This window comes from Mauremys mutica, chromosome 5, assembly GCF_020497125.1.
Source record: "Mauremys mutica isolate MM-2020 ecotype Southern chromosome 5, ASM2049712v1, whole genome shotgun sequence".
Lineage (NCBI taxonomy): Eukaryota > Metazoa > Chordata > Testudines > Geoemydidae > Mauremys > Mauremys mutica.
In genome coordinates, this window is record NC_059076.1 from 63,752,411 (window position 1) to 63,771,216 (window position 18,806).

General features: G+C 40.7%; 1 protein-coding gene across 5 annotated transcripts in view; it reads left to right on the forward strand.

Moving 5' to 3' along the window:
* The window catches only part of TMEM131L (transmembrane 131 like), a 117,848-nt gene extending 99,468 nt beyond the window's left edge, over positions 1-18,380 (forward strand). For 4 of the 5 annotated variants that reach the window (XM_045018264.1, XM_045018265.1, XM_045018267.1 and 1 more), the window contains 9 exons: positions 210-334; positions 3,017-3,150; positions 4,316-4,501; positions 9,623-9,701; positions 11,222-11,307; positions 13,334-13,454; positions 14,295-14,383; positions 15,884-16,026; positions 17,971-18,380. In XM_045018264.1, coding sequence (XP_044874199.1) covers positions 210-334; positions 3,017-3,150; positions 4,316-4,501; positions 9,623-9,701; positions 11,222-11,307; positions 13,334-13,454; positions 14,295-14,383; positions 15,884-16,026; positions 17,971-18,258 — 1,251 coding nt within the window. In that variant the 3' untranslated portion in view covers positions 18,259-18,380. The remainder of the gene's footprint in view (positions 1-209; positions 335-3,016; positions 3,151-4,315; positions 4,502-9,622; positions 9,702-11,221; positions 11,308-13,333; positions 13,455-14,294; positions 14,384-15,883; positions 16,027-17,970) is intronic. The other variant, XM_045018266.1, reaches the window with a different exon arrangement.
* Positions 18,381-18,806: the final 426 nt, after the last annotated feature.

Sequence of the window (18,806 nt, forward strand, 5' to 3'; positions counted from 1 at the left end):
CAACATTTACAGGTGATATGAAGGTCTGAATCTTGGGTAGGTAGATTAAGTGGTGATCTTGGAAAATGGCACTAAATCTTTCAGTAAGTCTAAAAGAGTCATTTTGTGAATGTACTTTGCCTAGATAAAACCACTGACATGAATTTACCAAGGTTACTTCATTGATAATAGACATGTTCTCTCACTAGTTCATGTTTTTACCTTTTCAGCAAGAAGAGGCTTACAGGAAGAAGAGATCTCAGGAGAAAAGAGAAGGCAATTTATCAAATATAAGTTGGAATAGAAATAGAACATCTAGAAAAAACAAGAAAAAGAATGTTAATATATCTCCAAGGTGTGTGCTGCATCCTCGGACAATCACATGTTTTATTACACTATGTTGAAACTGGAAATGCTTTCATTTCTGTGTTTAGTCTCTCTTTAGGTTTTGTATAATACAGTATGCAGGTTATTGTATGATATAATATAATTCAGGGCTAAAACTGTCATATTAATACATACTATACTATATTGCACAGGAAAATGGGTGTGTGCCCACGTGTCCGTGTACATACACAAATATGTGTGTATATGTACACACCCCATTCTGCAAAGCAATCTGTAAGGAGTCCTGTTGATTTCAATGGGACCTGTCATGGTTGCAAAGGGTCACCTGGATGGATCTCGCTGCAGAATCAGGGCCACGTTTAGGATTCAATTGCAGAGAATGAGAGGATTTTCATGGTGAAGTCGCTACTTTAATTCTTTGATTTATTCTTCAGCTGTAAAATGTTTCATGCTGAGGACTTCAGATTAAAGGAACAAAACATCCAGAAACCTATATTCCTGATAACAAATAAAATAATGCTAATTTTATAATTGCAAAATATGTTACACCTGCACTTTTGTGAACATATATGTCCTGTGTAGACAGACTTTAAACTAAGAAGCCATGGAGAAACATGAGGGTTTGAATTTACATCCTGGTCAATATTTAATTGCTTCTCCTTATAAACTGGAAATTTGCCTGCTTTAAAACTCAGATGGTTAGTTTCCTTTCCACTCTGTTCCGAGTGGATAAAATCCAGTATGTCTTGTCTGCAGCAAACAAAAATCTTTTGAAATGATTCCAACTTCATGGGAATCAGATCATCTCTTAATAGTTTGAAGCAATTTTATCTTCTAATATAGTATAAAGAGGAAGAGAAGATTTTTTTTTTTAATACAAAGAAGCCAGCATTTCCCCAATGAAGTGTAGTGATTTAAAAATTAAAGTTTGAAAGAGGAAGTCTGGGATACCTGGGACATTCTGACTAAATGACTTCTTCGTGGCTTGTAGCCAAGTATTGTGGTAAGTTAAAGCAATGTTAGATCAGAATATTAGGCAGGAATATGACAAGATCCTGAGAAATATTTTTAAAACTTTTTTTTATAAGTTTACTTCATTAACTTCTAAGAGTCAATTAATTGTAAGCTTTTCCTATTATTTTATGTTGTTGTTCATCATTATTAAATTATTTGTATTACAGTAACTCTAAAGATGCCATCTAGAATCAGGGCCCCATTGTGCAAGGCAATGTACAAACGTACAATTAGAGAAAGTGCCTCCCCCAAACAGCTTAGATTTAAGGCTACAATCCTGAAAAGATTTATATTGACTTTAACAGACTCTAAGTAGTGTAACTATATAAACCGATTGTAAAGTCAGAACACAAGGCACCATTGTGATAATCCTGCATAACACAGTCTACTCACAATACATAGAATTCAGCACAGGATCAGAGTCTGTGTAGATAAGACACACAAAAATGGAAGGGAAATGTTTGTCTAGTGTTATTTCTCTTACTGGGTCATTTATGTACCTTTCAACAATCATTGCTTTCTAGGCATTAAAATGTGGCCATCTACTCTCCATAGAAATAATAACTCAAATTTGTGTCATTTCCAGTATTAGCCAAACTAGTCCTGAAATACATAATGCTAAAGATAAACATTTTTAGATGTTTCTATTCTGCATTCACCCTGCCACCTGATTGGCTTTGGGCTTCTCTTAACATGGATCTGACTGATAATGTATTAGATCAAGAAATGTTGGCTCCTACTAGCTAAGAATTGAAGAGATTAATATTTCCTGAATCAGTGGGTTTTCTTCTGCTTATTATTTTGGTGATGATGATTTATTATGTTAGTGTCAGGAGCCCAAATCAGGTTCAGGGTTCTCTGGAAATCTAGGTCCTTGCCAATGGTAGCTGCCGAAAGTGGCGCACCCATTGGCTGGGAATGGCGAACTGCGCCACAGGGAGCTGAGGGGCTCCATGCCTGCAGACGCTCCAGGTAAAGAAAACGACAATGTATTAGATATTCAATTCAATGATTCCATAGAGTTTAAAATAATCAAATTTTTGTGTAGACCAGTTTATAAGCCGCCCCCCACTTTTTGGTGCGTCACTTTTTTACCAAAAATATTTGGCTTATGAATGAGTATATACGGTACTTTGATTTCAATGGATTTGATTGCAAGATTGGAGTCTAGGAAGGCAACCAGTATACAGAATTTGAGAGATTTGTTTGGAAGATATACAATTTTTATATTTTAAAAAAGAGTGACAATACTTCAGTATCCCAGACTGTCCCCCAACCTATACTTTCTTGTAGGCATCAGAGGAGAAGTGTGTTTTGAGGAACAACTTGGAGGAGAGGGTAATGGCTTTGTGGATCACTTTGTGCTTCACAGGTAGGGGGCAGTGACAGGAAGGTGTGACGATATTTGTAAAGAAGCACGTGGTGGTTCTGGTGAACTCCCAAGTTGTTGGAAATATACAGCCAATTCTTGCATCCGCACTGTCCTTTGTGAGCTCTGAAGGTATCTGTCACCTTTGTCTCACTCACAGTCCCAGCCAACCTGAGGAGCAAGAGTTTTGAGCCTGTTCCCAGCTCAAGATCTTGGCTTGACAGAGTTGCTAATAAAATGTTTAGTAATTGGAAGGGGGAAACTGATAGTTAAAATGTAAACACAGTTGGTTTGTGATTATTTCAGGGTTCCTGAACAGAATGAGTTGAAGCGTATGTGCAAGGAATTTGAAAGGCCTGAACTAAGAAATAACATTGGCATAAGGGAAACTTGTAAAACAGACCAAAAAGTTGGGAGCTTGTCTACGCAGGGAGAAACAGGTATGTAATCATTATTGGGATTGCATTGGGAAAAGGTAATGTCTAGTTTTTTGACACCACAATATTTTGATTACTTCCCTTGGGGACTTTTATTTCCCTTGCCCTCATGGGCCCCTTAATGTGACCGTCCTGGCCAATGAGGGCTATATGTAGCTTCTCTGGGAGCCAGTCAACATGGTTTCTGAGATGCCAAGAAATACCAAAAAGTATGCCTTCTCTGAGGGGCTGAATGCATTTAATCCATAATGCTCCCTAGCCAACGTAAGAAGACATGTCAGAGCATGAAACTGTAATGCCTTAAACTGTTTGGGGGACAAGGTGGGTGAGGTAATATCTTTTATTGGACCAACTTCTAAAGAGAGCTCTGTGTAAGCTTGAAAGCATCTCTCTCTCACCAACAGAAGTTGGTCCAATAAAAGATATTACCTCACCCACCTTGTCTCTGATATCCTGGGAACAACACTGCATTAAACTGTTTGGGACATGCCTACCTATCAACTGTCTCCTTGTGTGAGATCAGTTAAAGTGACAGCCCCCAGAATAGCTTCAGTTGGGATATAGGTAGGGCATTTTCAGTGAATAACCATCAACTTTGAACCTTGTTTCCTGCCTTGGTCCACAGATCCAGGGCCTGTTCACCTTTCCTCAAATCTATCTGCTTTCCCCAGCTTTTGAGAAGGGAGTGTGTTAGGCAGATAAATGAGTTTATATAGTGGTGGTTCTTATTCTTGATAAGATGAGGAGGAGGGGAAAGTCCATAGTTCACTGATGAGTTATTTATTAGATTTAATGTGCATGTTCTCAGGGTCTTTATATAAGGTATCTGTTTACAATAACATTTGTGCTGCTTAAAGAGCAGTATGCACTTCCCATTTCTTACTCCTGTCTCAGCCCCTATAGGCCATGGTTTGTTGTCACTTCTCATTGTGTTATAGGTGTAAATTAGATGATAAGCTCCTCCAGGGTAGGGATTTTGTCATCTTGTATGCCTATACAATGCCATACATGCCAGTGACGCTATCTGTAAATAATACTTCCTGTTTCTGCTCAGTAGGTTTAAAGGATTAATATAACAACACATTTAAAAAACAACAACATTGTTTAATTTTGAGTTTAAATGTAATCTTCTTTCTTTTCTTTTCTTTTTTTTTTCAACTTTTTTCAGAAAGCTTTTATCAACGGTCTAAGAAGAATTGTTTGGAAAAATTTTGCTCTGATTCAAGCTCGGACTGTGGAAGTTCTTCAGGAAGTGTACGTGCCAGTCGTGGTAGCTGGGGCAGCTGGAGTAGCACAAGCAGCTCCGATGGAGATAAAAAACCCATGATTACTACCCGGCATTTTCTTCCATCAAGTAAGTGTTGGAAATAGAATACGCACAAGTACATGCCGAGTTTAGGTCTTCTTTTTGGATAGTTTGAGTCGATGGAACCCTTAGTTACAAGGAGAGTGTGTGTAGCTTATGCAGTCTGCCCAGATACCACGGTTTAATAGAATCGAGTCTTCATGGTAGCATTCTACAGAGTGAGGGACCAGAAAGTATTTTACCAGTTGCTAAATCTTTTTTCCAGCTACTTTTTTAAAGCTGGTATTCAGGTTTGAAAGTGCATACTCTGTATAAAACAATGTACATCATGTGTGTATATATAACACAAAGGGGTTTTGTATTCATCCACTCATGGTTCGCCAGGTTTATTCAGGAAATCTAAAAACAAACATTGGAGTTAAGACTCCAAGATGCAGAATTGCTGTATTTGTTGTTCCATAACCATTATAATATTGTAGGTTAGAAATGAGCCAGGACTCCAATATCTGACCTGTGCACACTCTGAAGTAACTGAGATCTTTCTTGTATTAGAAAATTCCTTGTAAACCTCCTTAGAAAACCTCAAAATTCATTAATTACTCCGCAATATTCTAGTCAAATCATCTAGTTGCCTCCAGTTAATTTGTAGGCCTTTTGTGCTCCTTCATGGGGAAAAATGGTCTCCTACTTATTAAATGTGTCTAAAACATGTAATCATTTTGCAAGAATATCTTAGGGTGAATGCATTAGTGACTCAGGTTGCCATGATACTATACCCAACTCTGTGCTTTCTTTGACCTGTTTTAGTGATAGATGCCTGTGGCATGGGCAGTAATTCTAGTGTGGGGATCCTTGAGCATAAACAAATTCAAGTTTGCAGGTGTGCTGCTGCTTAGAAATGTGGAAAGAAGGAAACACACCTGGCAAACCAAGAACTCATACAGGCAGTGAACCAGTTGGTGTTATTGTGTTTTAATTAAAGCTCATGAACGAGCACAAAACCATTACATTATACAGGGGTAATAGTCTGTCTTTGAAAGTCATTGAACACTGAATTTTCACATCAGATCACAAAATACCTTTTATTAAGCTACTTTTGTTGGGACACGAAAATTCATGCTGTTTTCTCTAGGTAATTGCCTGTTTCTCTTCTGTAATAGGCAGGTCTTTTGTACATTTGGGTTGTAGTGTAAAACATGACTTTTCAAAATATATTTGTATTTTCCCCATTCTGGCAAGATACACTAGTAATTTCTTATAAACCCTGGATATATTTTTGTTTCCATGTTCAGTAACCATGTGAACGTCTTTCCTCTGTCCTCTTGTTGTCATTCTAGACTTAGAAAAACTTACTTTCTGCCTGATCAGCAATATGATACTCATTCTCCTACTGTGGTTAGTGCTCTAGATAGGTGGCAAAGTAAGTTTTTCATAAATGCTTCAGATACATTTAAGAATACCAGGAAAGGCTGGAGAAACATGTGGTATCACATTTGGGAGGGAAAGCCTAGTTTTGAGCCTAGAAGACTATATTGTTAAGAAGTAACTTGTCAGCATGTCTGAACCTTTCCAAATTGATGTGACCCTTTTGCAGTCTAATCTGTAGTATTTAGTTCAGTTGGGTCCTAACGTAGAGAGGCAGTGTCCTTTAGTTATTAGAGCAAGGACCTGGGCATCAGCACTCTCATCCTCTTCCTAGCTCTGCCACTGAGTCACTGTGTGATGTTGGCCAGCGTGGGCCTCCATTTTTCCCTCTCTAAAATATGTCTAACAACACTTGCCTGTTTTACCTTCAGGAGTGTCATTAGGATTCATTCAGTTGTGTTATCAAGGCACTTCAAGATGCCCGGTTGAAATATATGTAGTATTTTGTACATATTATAATCCAGTGATTGAAAGTAACTTAGAAAGTTGTCAATATATTATCATTAAGGCTGCAAGTTTGTCACAGAGGTCATGGAAGTCAGGGATTCTGTGACTTTCCATGACCTCTGTGACTTCTGCAGTGGCCAGTGCACCTGGCTCTGGGGCAGCTCAGACAGCCCTGCGTGAGTCGTACCGGTCGCAGCTGGGGCAGTCTCCCCCCCCCCCCCCACACACCTCCCTGCAGCAGAGTTTGGGGTGGGGGGGCAGGGAATTGGGGCATGGGACAGGGTGAGGCAGGCTCTGAGTGGCACTTACCTGGGGGGCTCCCCGGAAGTGGTGACATCCCCCCTCGCTCAGCTGCTAGGCGGCGTCCCCGCAGCTCCCATTGGCCGGGAACCGCAGCCAGTGGGATCTGCGGGGGCGGTGCCTGCAGGCAGAGTTGCTATAGAAGTTCTAATTACCATAAGTGAGTAAGGAAAGATGAAAATAACATTCACAGGTTTTCTCTTTTGATGTAGCTGTTTTCTCTTTGAGAGGTTTGTTGGTGGGTGGAAGTGCCATGTTGAAGCCACAGTTCAGGCCTAGCTGTGGAATTTTGTATTCCTCCACATAGTGTGATTTGGTTCCCTGCTAAGAAAAGTCCCTGAGACTTGAAACAAAATGATATAACAGGAGCATCACAGGATTATGTTAAAAGTGTCTGATATTGCCAGACACTGGTGACCTTGTCCTGGGGGGATTAGGGGAAGGGTGAGTTGGAGTGAAAGGGCCCCAGCCATTATGCTTAGGGCTCTGTGTAGAGGAAGGGGGGTGTAGGAGAGAAACACTTCTTAAATGAAAACTGAGGTAGGAGTAAAACAGGGAGAAGGTAAACTAGAGAGGGAACAAAGTGGCCTTTTGGTGTAGGTATGGCCAAGCCTACTACTGTTTTATGCACAGGCACACATTTTTTCATAGCATTGCAGTGTCTTCATAGAGATTGTCCTGTGGACCTCTTCCCCAGGTAACAACCCCTGGCAACTAGCTGTTGTTTCCACATGGGGGAGTATTATTAGGAATGTACTGAAGTTGCTGACACTGTAGAGTTGGGTCCCTTCTGAAATGTGTAATCGCATTGTCTACTTTGCTTTTCATTTCTTCTCCTGTCTCTTTACTTGCTCGTGTACACTCTCTTTTCAACCCCACCCCACCCCTTTTTTCCCTGAACAGCCTTCTGTGCAGCCTAGTGCTGTCTCATCCTATCCCCCTGCTTCCCAGCCACTTCATTCTCTTCTCTCCCAGACATTCCTCTCTATCTGGAAGCTCCATCTCACTGGTGGCTCTGATTTCTGAAGACAGCTCCAGTTTCCCCTCCTCTTCTTTAGCAGCAGCCCCAAGTAGAGGCAGCTTGTCTGCCAATCCCTCCCTCCCACTCTTTTTGTTTCTAGATGCTTCTACAGATCTCTCGGCCCTTCTTCATGTTGAAGGGCTTGGGCCCTTGTATAAGCAGCCTGAAACTGGGAGAATAGTATACAGCATGTGACCAGCTCCTTCTACATAGATTACCTGCAAGTGCTTCATAGACTATAGTTTAGGCAGGAGTAATAAAAATCCAAATGTGAACTAAAACGTATGAGAAAAAGAGCCATGAACAGTAAAAGCAAAAGGGGAAAGAGAAAATGTGGATAAGAAAGTGAACTGAAAAAGTACCACACCCGAAATTAAGGAAGCTGTACAATTAGTCACTTTTGGAAAGACTACAGAACTGAGAGCTACTAACTCTGCCCACATTTTAATTCAGTCCTTACCTTTAGACTATTGTTACATGTGGAACAATGTATGCGTTATGTGCTGTAGTATATATGACCTACATCTTTAAATGGCAAAAGTAAAAAGAATCTTAGTTTGTGGGTAATTAAGAAAGTGTGCAGATGGACAGCTCAAAAAATTACAGAAACTACCCCAGAATCATGCACTTGTATATGGTAGTAAGCCCAAAGCACATCACAAACACCAAAAGGCACAATTATGCTTCATTGCTGTGCCATATTAAAAAGAATGGTGAAAATCCTTAGTACCAATAGTATTATTAACAGGTAACTTGCTGCAGCATTAATAATGAACAGAATTTAAAGTAGTTTATACAGAATGTTCTCTAGTGACATGGAAAAATTGGTTTCATGTCTCTAAATGCTATTTTGAATAATATAAATATAATTTAGTGTCTGAGCAAAAAACTATCAACAAACCTGGCTTCAGAGTCAGGAAAAATTAGCTGTGCCTCTGACCTAATGAGATGGAATGTCTCTGGAATAATTTTCTATGTATTCATAGGGTTGCCAGGCATCTGGTTTTTTTTTACTGGAACACCTGGTTGAAAAGGGACCCAGGCAGCTCTGGTCAGCCCCAGCTGTGAGCCCCCGTACGCACCCAAACTCCCTCCCAGAACCCGCACCCTCTCCTGCACTCCAACCCGCTGTCCCAGCCCAGAGTCCCCCCCTGCATCCAAAACCTCTCATCCCCAGACCCAAACCAAAGCCTGCATCCCCAGCTGGAGCCCTCACTCCCCCCCTCCCCCACACACCAACCCTCTGTCCCAGCCTGGACCCCCCCTTCCATATCCTGAACCCCTCATTTCTGGCCCCACCCTGGAGCCCACACGACCTCCCACACTCCAACCCCCTGAACCAGCCCTGTGAAAATGAGCAAGTGAGTGAGTGTGGGGGCAAAGGGAGCAACAGAGGGAGCGGGGATGGAGTGAGCAGGGGCAGGGCCTTGGAGAAGGTGTTCAGTTTTGTGTGATTAGAAAGTTGGCAACCCTAGATATTCATAATGTAGTGTAACTCTTTTCAAACACAGAGTCATTTGGATAGTAAGTAGGAATGAATAATTAACATTATAAATGTTAGTAGTAAAAATTTTTAAGGTGACCGCTGCACAAAAAAAAAGATAAATGTATTTTCTTTTCATAAAGTCTGACACTACAGAAGAACTTACTCTTCTGGTAGAATAGTTGTTCTCAGTCTTTTTCCAAACCCTGGGCCCATATTGCAACAGAAAAAAAATGTCTGGGCCCTCCTCTTAGCTAGCCATAAAGAAGGGATCATGATCTCCAGGTTGAGACCCCATATAATATATGACAACTGTATAGATTTCAGAGGGGTTTATGAATAAGCATATTTGATAAATACATTCTGTAATGGTAAGTGGTGGTACTGACATTCCACACTGAGAAATAAGTTCATACACACCATTGGTAAGTGTATTGTGTATATGTTTCTGTTTTCAAAATCTTTTTTGATTCACAATCATTGTTTTATTTAGGGGAGAATATTTCACAAAATGATTTTCCAACTGAAACTCCCATCACTTTAAATCTGTCTCATAACATCTGCAATACCAGGTAAATTTTTGTTAAGTCTACCCCAGTAAATATTAAAGAAACTCCATCAACTTGAAATATTGTTAGTTTTTAAAAAATGAATTAAAAACAGTTTCAGGTCCTACACCTGCTTGTGATTCTCACTGCTAATTTTTGAGGTAGTACAGTCACGTTTTCCTAATGTTGAAAATGTTTCTCTCTTCCCTGTAGCTCTATGAAAAAACTTACACAAACGATAGGGAAACCTTGCTTATTATGCAACGGAAATATGGGATACATAAGAAAAAATAAGGAAGTTATTTTTTCTGTATTATCTTCCCATTCTAGTAGTTTTCTGTGCTAATTTTTAGGTAAGGAAAGGTCAGACAAATATGTCACTTTTAAGTTGATGGGGTTCTTTTTCTGAGAATCATGCTGTCCTGAGACAACTCAAACATTTTTCCTTTTCTTTCTCTGACATATCCTCCCCCTTCCTATAATACGTGCAGCATCTAAAGTTTCAGTTACCTGGATCTTCATCTCATTCCCAGTTTGAGACAAGTGGGATTCAGCTACTAGAGTCAATTATGTGTTTTCCCTGGGGTTACTGATAACGGAGTATTTCAGTGCAGCTTTGGAAATACTCATCTGGTGTAAGGGCATGAGGGCCATGGTCAAAAGCCTGTAACTCCAACAACAAATTGGGAAACATCTCTGATATTTGCAGGAAGAGAGAGACAGCCCAAAATGTCAGACTGGTAGAGAGGTCACACCCAAAAAGAAGAGTTGGGCTCTCAGTGATCAGAGCTTTTTCTTCCTCTTAACTTCTGCAGGTGACATTATTCTGAGAAGTAAATTTCTGTAGTACAGTATATGGAAAGCTGACCTATTGGTTTTAAAGATATGGGTGGACCTCTTACATTTAGCAATCTCTAATAGATAAAAGCTCATCCCAAACAAACTTAATCTCAGTCTGAACCTATGAACCATGCTCTCATTTAGTCTCAGTACAGTCTGTGTTCCAGTTAAATTAGATGTATGTGGAGTATGTGAATGCACATACATTAAAATATGGAATATGTTATCTATATTATTTTAAAGTAAACTGATTATCTGAATTGCCTGGGGGACATCTGAAACCTTCATATGATCAGAATGTTTGATAAATGAAATTTGGCTCCTATATGAGTTTTATATCATCTGAAATATGGATAATAAAATGTTAAGATAATTAGTATTTTATTTGTTTTCCACATGTAATAAGCACCAAAATGCTGAGATTGTGAGATATGCGATAGCTCAGAGTAAGGAGAATAGGCAAAGGAAAAGCTTAATTTGTGGAGCAAAGGGACACCATTTCCATGCTCCCTACAGTATCATCTATTATTTAGTGTTCCATCGCTCCATTTAGTAGCTTCCATTCTAGACACATCCATCAGAAAATTTTCAACATGAAAAAACCCTATAAAACTCCTTGAATTTTCTTTTCTAGGAGAAGAATGACTAGGGAATTTTTAATGTTGGTAATCCAAAATTTTAAAAAGTCCTTTGTCTTCATTCAGCAGAGACATAAATACTGTCCCCCAGTATCCAGAAACCATATGTACCAACTTCACTGACATAACGGCAGATCCTGACAAAAATAAAGGTTAGTTGCTTTTTCAACAACAGATTTGGTGCTAATGTTTGTACAGTAGTACACATAAGTACCACATGTAATGTTTCTTAACTACGTTTACTTGTAAACCCACAAGGGCTTTACTCTCAGACTGCTGTGTTTGAGCTACATTGCTGAGGACTTGGCTTTTTTTTTTTTTAAACTTCCTGACAACTAAAAGGACTCAGAGAAGACTTTATTTGCCATTACTAGTCTTTGTTATAACCTAGACTTTGTTTATGGTCTTCTCAGTGAAAAAAGGCAGGCTTCAGGTGTCATTTCACACTTCGAGTATTCTTTCCTGACAGTTGTCTTGCTTTGCACAGGCTAAGCACCCTGACTGCAGAGTAACATTTAAACAGTACCAGCATGATTGAGAGGTCAAAAGAACTGATGTCTTAAGTGGAGTTGAGACACAGTTAATGCCATCAGATATTTCTCTCCTAATTTCCTCAGTCATGATTGAGGAAAATGTCTTCAGCCCTTTTTGACTTTACTCCACTCCCTCCAAAATGGACAGTGAACGATGTAATGATTTGGGATCTTAAATATGTGGTTGTTTTCGTTTATCTGCATTTCAAATGGAAATAATGTTCATTTGTTTGGTGGGATTAATAAATTGTGGCGTAAAAGATTACGGGATAAATTAGAGATTGTAGAATAGAATTGTGGATCCAAGAGGAAATCTGAAGCCTGCTCTCTCTTGTTTTTTTCACATCATTCCCTTTAAAAAGTATGTGCGCTTATAGTTTATATCTCTTTTTAATGGCTCTAGCACAGTGGTCCCCAGCGTGGTGCCCGCGGGTGCCATGGCACCCGCCAGGGCATTTATGTGCTCCCGCCTAGTGCCCAGCAGGAGAGAGAAGCTGCGGCCCTGCAGCGGCTGGGGACAGAGAACTCCGGGGCTGCAGGCTGCGGGCTCTGGTGTTCTCGGTCCTTGGCAGGTGTGGGGCCGCAGTTTCTCTCCGACTTCAAGAAGCCCCGGCCCCGCGCCTGCTTGGGACAGAGAACTCCAGGGCTGCAGGCTGCGGGCGCTGGTGTTCTCTGTCCTCCCGACTTCTCTCTGCACTGCCCAGAACTGGCGCCACCCCCCCCCCCCCAAAGCAAAACAAAACAAAAAACGCTCCAACTCTGCAGAATGGACGGAATGCTGCCCCGTAGCATGTGCTGCCCCAGGCACGTGCTTGCTCCACTGGTGCCTGGAGCCAGCCCTGTATGTGAGTAATTGTTGGCGCCCTCCACACTCTTCTGAAAACATGAATGTGCTACTGGCCACAAGAAGGTTGGGGACCACTGCTCTAGCAGCACGAGCTCTTCTGTTCAAAACTAGATGCTCTTCCTGAGGAAGAGTTTTAATACACAAACATGTAATCAGTATTCAGATTTGGCTGTGAAAACAGTCATTTTCGTTTAGTCCATCCTCCCATGATGAAAGCTACAAGTACCAGGCCTCATCACTGATGTCATTCCAACATTACATGTACTTTCTGTGGGAATCTTTGCTTTTGCTATGTTGAATTTCAGAATCTGCTTCAATCTTTTTTTTTTAACCAATTGAAAAGTGTCTGATTTTGTTTTCATCTGCACAGCAAGTTACATCAAACGTAAACATTTGTCAATAAGTTCTTCCCTAGGAATTTTCATCCAGTGACATACACTCTTAGGGGACAGATCCTTAGCTGGTATAAATTGGCCTAGCTCCATTGGGTCAATTTATATCAGCTGTAGGATCTGGCCCTGACAGTTAGTCTGTCTTGGAATCTTTTAGTGAGGTTTCTTTTTATATTGACAGCCATTCTTTTTGGTTTCAAGTAGTAATATAAGAGGGAGGGATAGGATACTGTCCTTTGGGAAAACTATAAAGCGATCTCTCTGGCTGGATTATCTCTCTTACATACAACCTTTTTACTGTGGATCTGAGAATCAGATGTCACCATAGTACTAAGATTTGGTGGATCCCTCATTTCTGCACTGTTGCATTTCATACGCTTCAATCAAGATCTCTTTGCCTTTCTAGGTCTTTATCCTACAGGAGATTTGTGGCCTGCTCAACCAGTCTGTTTGACAAATAGCTTAAACTATAACCTTGAGAATAACGTACCATGCATGATCCAGGAAACCCCTTCTGTTCACAATAGGCAAGTTATTTTTTGCTTCATTTTTTGATATCATGTTTTTCAGCCTACAGCCTTAACAGCATGAATGTATCTGAGCTTATCATGCAACGATTCTTAAGCATGTGCCGTTTAAAGTTTCCATGGTATGGTTGCATGTTAAGAACTAGTAAGGAAGACTCTTACTGTAGATCAGGGGTTCCCAAACTTGGTTTGCGGCTTGTTCAGGGTAAGCCCCTGGTGGGCCGTGAGATGCTTTGTTTACCTGAGCGTCCGTAGGTAACTCCCAGTGGCCATAGTTCCCTCCTAATATGCTTATGTGGTAGGAACATACTATAATTCCTTTTTTTGAGAGAGAGATGGGGAAACTGAATCCCAGAAATTTTGTATTTGTTTAAGTAATACAGGAAGTTTGTGGCAGATCCAGAAACAGAACTCAGATAACCTTCCTACCAGTACTGTACTTTAGCCACTAGTCTCTTCTTCCGCCTCATGGAGAAAAGATTAAAAAAATACTCAGTATCAGAAGTGCTGGAACTAGGGAGGCAGGGGGTGCTGCACCCCATGACTTGAAGTGGTTCCTATCATATACAGGGTTTACAGTTTGGTTCAATGGCTTTCAGCCCCCTCACTATAAAAATTGTTCCACACCCCCCACTCAGTATAAGAATGAGCCTAATTTTAACACACCATTGCTGATAACTGTTTGTACTATTATGTAATTAGCATGTGTGAAGTGCAATCACTTATTTCAGTCAATTGTCATCTAATAGTTTTACAGTATCTTAAAGTGTTTTTAAACTATTTTCATAAACCCTGTACAGTATTTTGATTTTTGTCATTTGATTTTGTCTTTTGTAATAGCTTAATTGATTGGAATGCAACTTATGATAGCCAGTTTCCCAACATGTATTGCCCATTAGAGATGAATGAATACAGTGCTTTTCCAGAAGGTAAGAGTGCTGCTAAACTTAGAATATCACTAAGCATGTTTTTTTCTCTCCTCCTTTGAAAAGCAAGGTAATTAATATATTTTTTTCTTTTAAAACCAGTAGCACTAGACTGTTAGAGAGCTGAGCGTGCCAATTTTTTTAATTAGGGTAAAATAGATCAGGAGAAATTAGTTATCACGTATGTGTATTTCAGTAGTGCCTAGAGGCCCCCAGGTAATATGAGGTGCCCATTGTGCGAGGTGCTGAATACCGCAAAAAACTTATGATTTAAGTGGACAAGACAGACAAAGGATGGGAGAAGGAAAGTGCAGTTATGTCTGTTTTCCAGTTAGGGAACTAAGGCACAGAGGAGTTAAATAATTTAATCTGTGGCAGATGTGGAACACAACCCAGGTTTCCTGATTCCTCTTCTAGTGCCCTAACCACATGGTCCTCACTCCTCTCTAGAATGAGGTTTTTCAGACACCCTTAGTTAAATTCCTGACTTGGAACAACTCGAATGAGTTTTGACCCACTCACCCAAAACCTGGTTTGCAGAGCTTCCTAGAGGCCTGATTTTGATTTCACTTACATCAGTTTTCTACTAGTGTGACTACATTAACTCCAGCAGAATTATCAGGCCCAGACTGCTCTTTTTAACATTCCTTCTCTGCACCCCGTCACAAATCTCAAACCTCAACTGTGAATTGATGGAGAACAAGGGAGATGAAACAAATCTATGAATAGAAAGCCTGAAAAGTATTTGTTTGTAAACTTTTGAGAAGTTGTCGTTTACTCAAGTTTAAATTTTTGACACCAAGTACTATACAGTGTATATGAGAAATAACAAGGCAACTTAAAAGTGCTATGCAAAGACCAGGTTTCTCAAAGTAGAAATCCCAACAGATTGTGCACCTGTGACAGAGCTCAGTATACTAGTGTGTACAACATAACGTCTTTTGTGGCCTATTTTTTCCTCAGGATGTGACTTATTTTGCACATTAAGCATGTTCACAGTTACCTGGAATACTGCACTACTAGCTAGGCTATATTTAAAGATGAAGTTACAAGAGCACAGGATTTTGAATCGCCGTAGTCTCTTGGGAGTTTAGGGCTGAGGCATGTGGGCAGAGGAGGATGGGGAAGCTTTGCCTTAATGTTGTCCATTCTCTACCTATTTTGTGGCTAATGGAGGATTTCAAGCTCCAGCAATCCAGAGAGAAAAGGTTTTATGTAGCCTTTACCCATTTCCCTTGCAAGCAATTGGCTAATGGCCCCAGTAGTAGCTAATAAGAAACGATAATCCTGTTTACATTGTAGGTTTGAAAGATGCATGGAAATATGTAAATGTTACAAAGAGGTGAGTGCCGTATTGCCAGGAAGTCACCTTGGATTGGTGAAAGCCGGCTAGCAGTTCTAATGTCTCTCATGATGGGACAGTTCTGCTCCGCCTGCAGAAAGTTTAATATAATTTATAATGCAAAAAGCTTAATTTTGTTCTCCATCTCTCCTCACCTGCAGAAAACATGAATTACCCCAATGGCTTCCCATGTACTGCAGAAGTGCAAAATACTGCCTACATTGATCACAATTGTCAGCCTACCTGGAGCGCTCCACCCAACATGACGCCTACCTGGGAACCAGCCAGTTATGTCAACTCTTCAGTGAGTATTCCGGTCACTACGTGTTGGCCTAATGTACTCCTCTGAAGTGCCTGCCAGATACCTTTACATTTCAGTCTCTCCTCTTTTCTTTCCAGTAGGTTGTGGTCTTTGATGTTGATTTTGTTAGCACTATCCATAGTATGTCACCAATATTTGGCTAAGTTTCTGTTGGGTCATTTTACTTGAACATTGTATTGAGACCCTTGAAAATGGAAACGTGCATGTTGGATTTGAGTAATCTGTTTACCCCTTTCCCTCTGTTCCTCCTTCGCTCCCTCCCTCAAAAAAAAAAAAAACCAACCCCCCCCCCCCCCACAGCTTTAGTGGAGGATAGAAGCAAGAAGTGCTGACAATGAAAACAATTCTAAAGTTATAAACACAAAAGGGAAATCAGAAATTGTAGAGTGGCATACACAGCCCTGATGCTCTTGGTAACGTCCACAAAGTTTTCTCTGTGATGTATACATGCAACTCAAACTGACTTCAGCTGGATTTGTGCATGAGTCTCTGAGCACTCACTTTGGCCCTTTTTGCTTGTCTCCAAAGAGAAAAGTGTAGCAGATGAACAGGAAGGGATGGGACGAGTTTATTTCAGTCCCACAGTGCAATGTATTGTAGTGTTGTCTTTAGATATAATCACCTTCTCCTGCACTAGGATGAAAATCTTCCACTTTGAAAATGTATTTTGTGTGTTTACAATAGGAAAAGAGAGTTTAACAGACAAATCTCATCAGTAAAAGCAAGAGATGATTTCAGCAGCACACATACATAGTGGATTCAATAGGGCACTGGATGGAAGAAGTGATAGAAATTTACAGGGGGCAGAGAGGGACATTAATTCTATATTTTTATTTGAATGTGTTCTGGAATCATAGAAGTTTGAGACTAGAAAAACCTATTAGATAATTCAGTCTATTTTCTTAACAGAACAGGATTTTCCGCTACAATACATTTCTTAGTGTTTTAGCTGGTTTTAAAAGTCCTAAGGTTTCTATGATCTCCATTGACAGACTGTTCCACAGGCTAATACAAGAGGTTTTTCCTGACATTCATTCTAAAATTTCTCTTGCACCCCATTACTCTCACAGTAGCATATTCTGTTCTTCCAGTCAGAGGCGGCTCTAGGATTTCCGCCGCCCCAAGCAGGGTGGCGCGCTGCGGGGGGCGCTCTAGCGGTCGCCGGTCCCGCGGCTCGGGTGGACCTCCCGCAGATGTGCCTGTGGAGGGTCTGCTGGCCCCGCGGCTCCGGTGGACCTCCCGCAGGCATGCCTGCGGATGCTCCACCGGAGCCGCGGGACCAGCGGCCCCTCCGCAGGCACGTCTGCGGGAGGTCTACCGGAGCCACGGGAGCAGCAGACCTTCCGCAGGCATGCCTGTGGGAGGTCTGCCAGAGCCGCCTGCCGCCCTTCCGCTGGGACACCGCCCCAAGCGTGTACTTGGTGCGCTGGGGTCTGGAGCCGGCCCTGCTTCCAGTAGTGCTATAGCATGTTACCATGTCCCTCCATTAGTCATCTCTTAGCCAAGCTTATACATCTCTGGCTCTTTCTGTCTTGTCTTTTAAATCAGTCCTTCATCCCCGTGATAATTTAAATAAGAGTAACAGAGTTTCTCCATTTGTCTATATTTTTGCTGGTAAGCCTGATCACAACTGGACGTAGTACTCCAGTTGTGGTCACATCAGAGCCATATAGAAGAAGGCTAATACTGCCCTGTTTTGTGAAATGCTTTTGCATATGCGACCCAAAACTGCATTGGCCTTGTTTTTGCAACCATGTCATTTGTAAACTCCTGTTTATAATTTCCTGGCTATATGATCCCTAGGTTTCTCTCAGCAGTTCTGCTCCCCAGGTTTCATCCTCCCATGTAGAGTATGTGTTTTCAGTTTCTGTTTCCCCCAAAATATTGGCTTGCACTTTGCCCTGATGCTTTTTTCTTGTCCTACAGCCCTACCTCTCAAGTGCCAGAAGCTTGTCTCCAATGTCTGGACTTTTTGGTTCCATCTGGGCACCTCAGAGTGATGTCTATGAAAGCTGCTGCCCAGTCAGTGCCACCGCTCAACACTCAGCTCATGTTGAGAACCAGGCAGTTATGTGTAAGCAGGAGTATTATCCAAGGTTTAACCCATTCCGTGCCTATATGAACTTGGACATATGGACTACAACAGCCAACCGGAATGCAAATTTCCCACTTTCTAGGGACTCGGGTTACTGTGGAAATATGACAGAAATTTGATTTTAAAAATGTGAATAAAGATGCTTGCAATTTTGATTACTAGATTAAGCTGGTTATTGAACTAGATTACAGTGTTGGTGGATATTTTGGCACTTTTATATGGACAATAAATTTTTTTTACAGAAATCTGTGTATTAAGTACTTTTTAAGAATTAATAAATATTATATACAAAACATTATGTTAACATCATGTGAAGGTTAAACATTTAAAACACAATTTTCAAAAGATGGAAAAAATTCAGATTCTCACAGTAATATATTCACCCTCATTGCACACATTTCATATAAAGTTTACATGTAGGGCCTGATTTTCAGCAATGGCCTCTAAATTTCCAGGCACAGAATTGCACTTATAAATAATTGCAGCCACGGCAGATGGTAACATTTGGCCATCTAACTGTTTGCATTTACTGTTGCAGATATTTAGATGTCCAAGTTCTGCTTCTACAGGCAGAGTTATTTGTGGATGCAAAAATTGCACCCACAAAAATTAAGAGGTTGGGCTGTGGCCTGGCTGTATATCAGGCCTTAAAATCCTAACTAGTCAT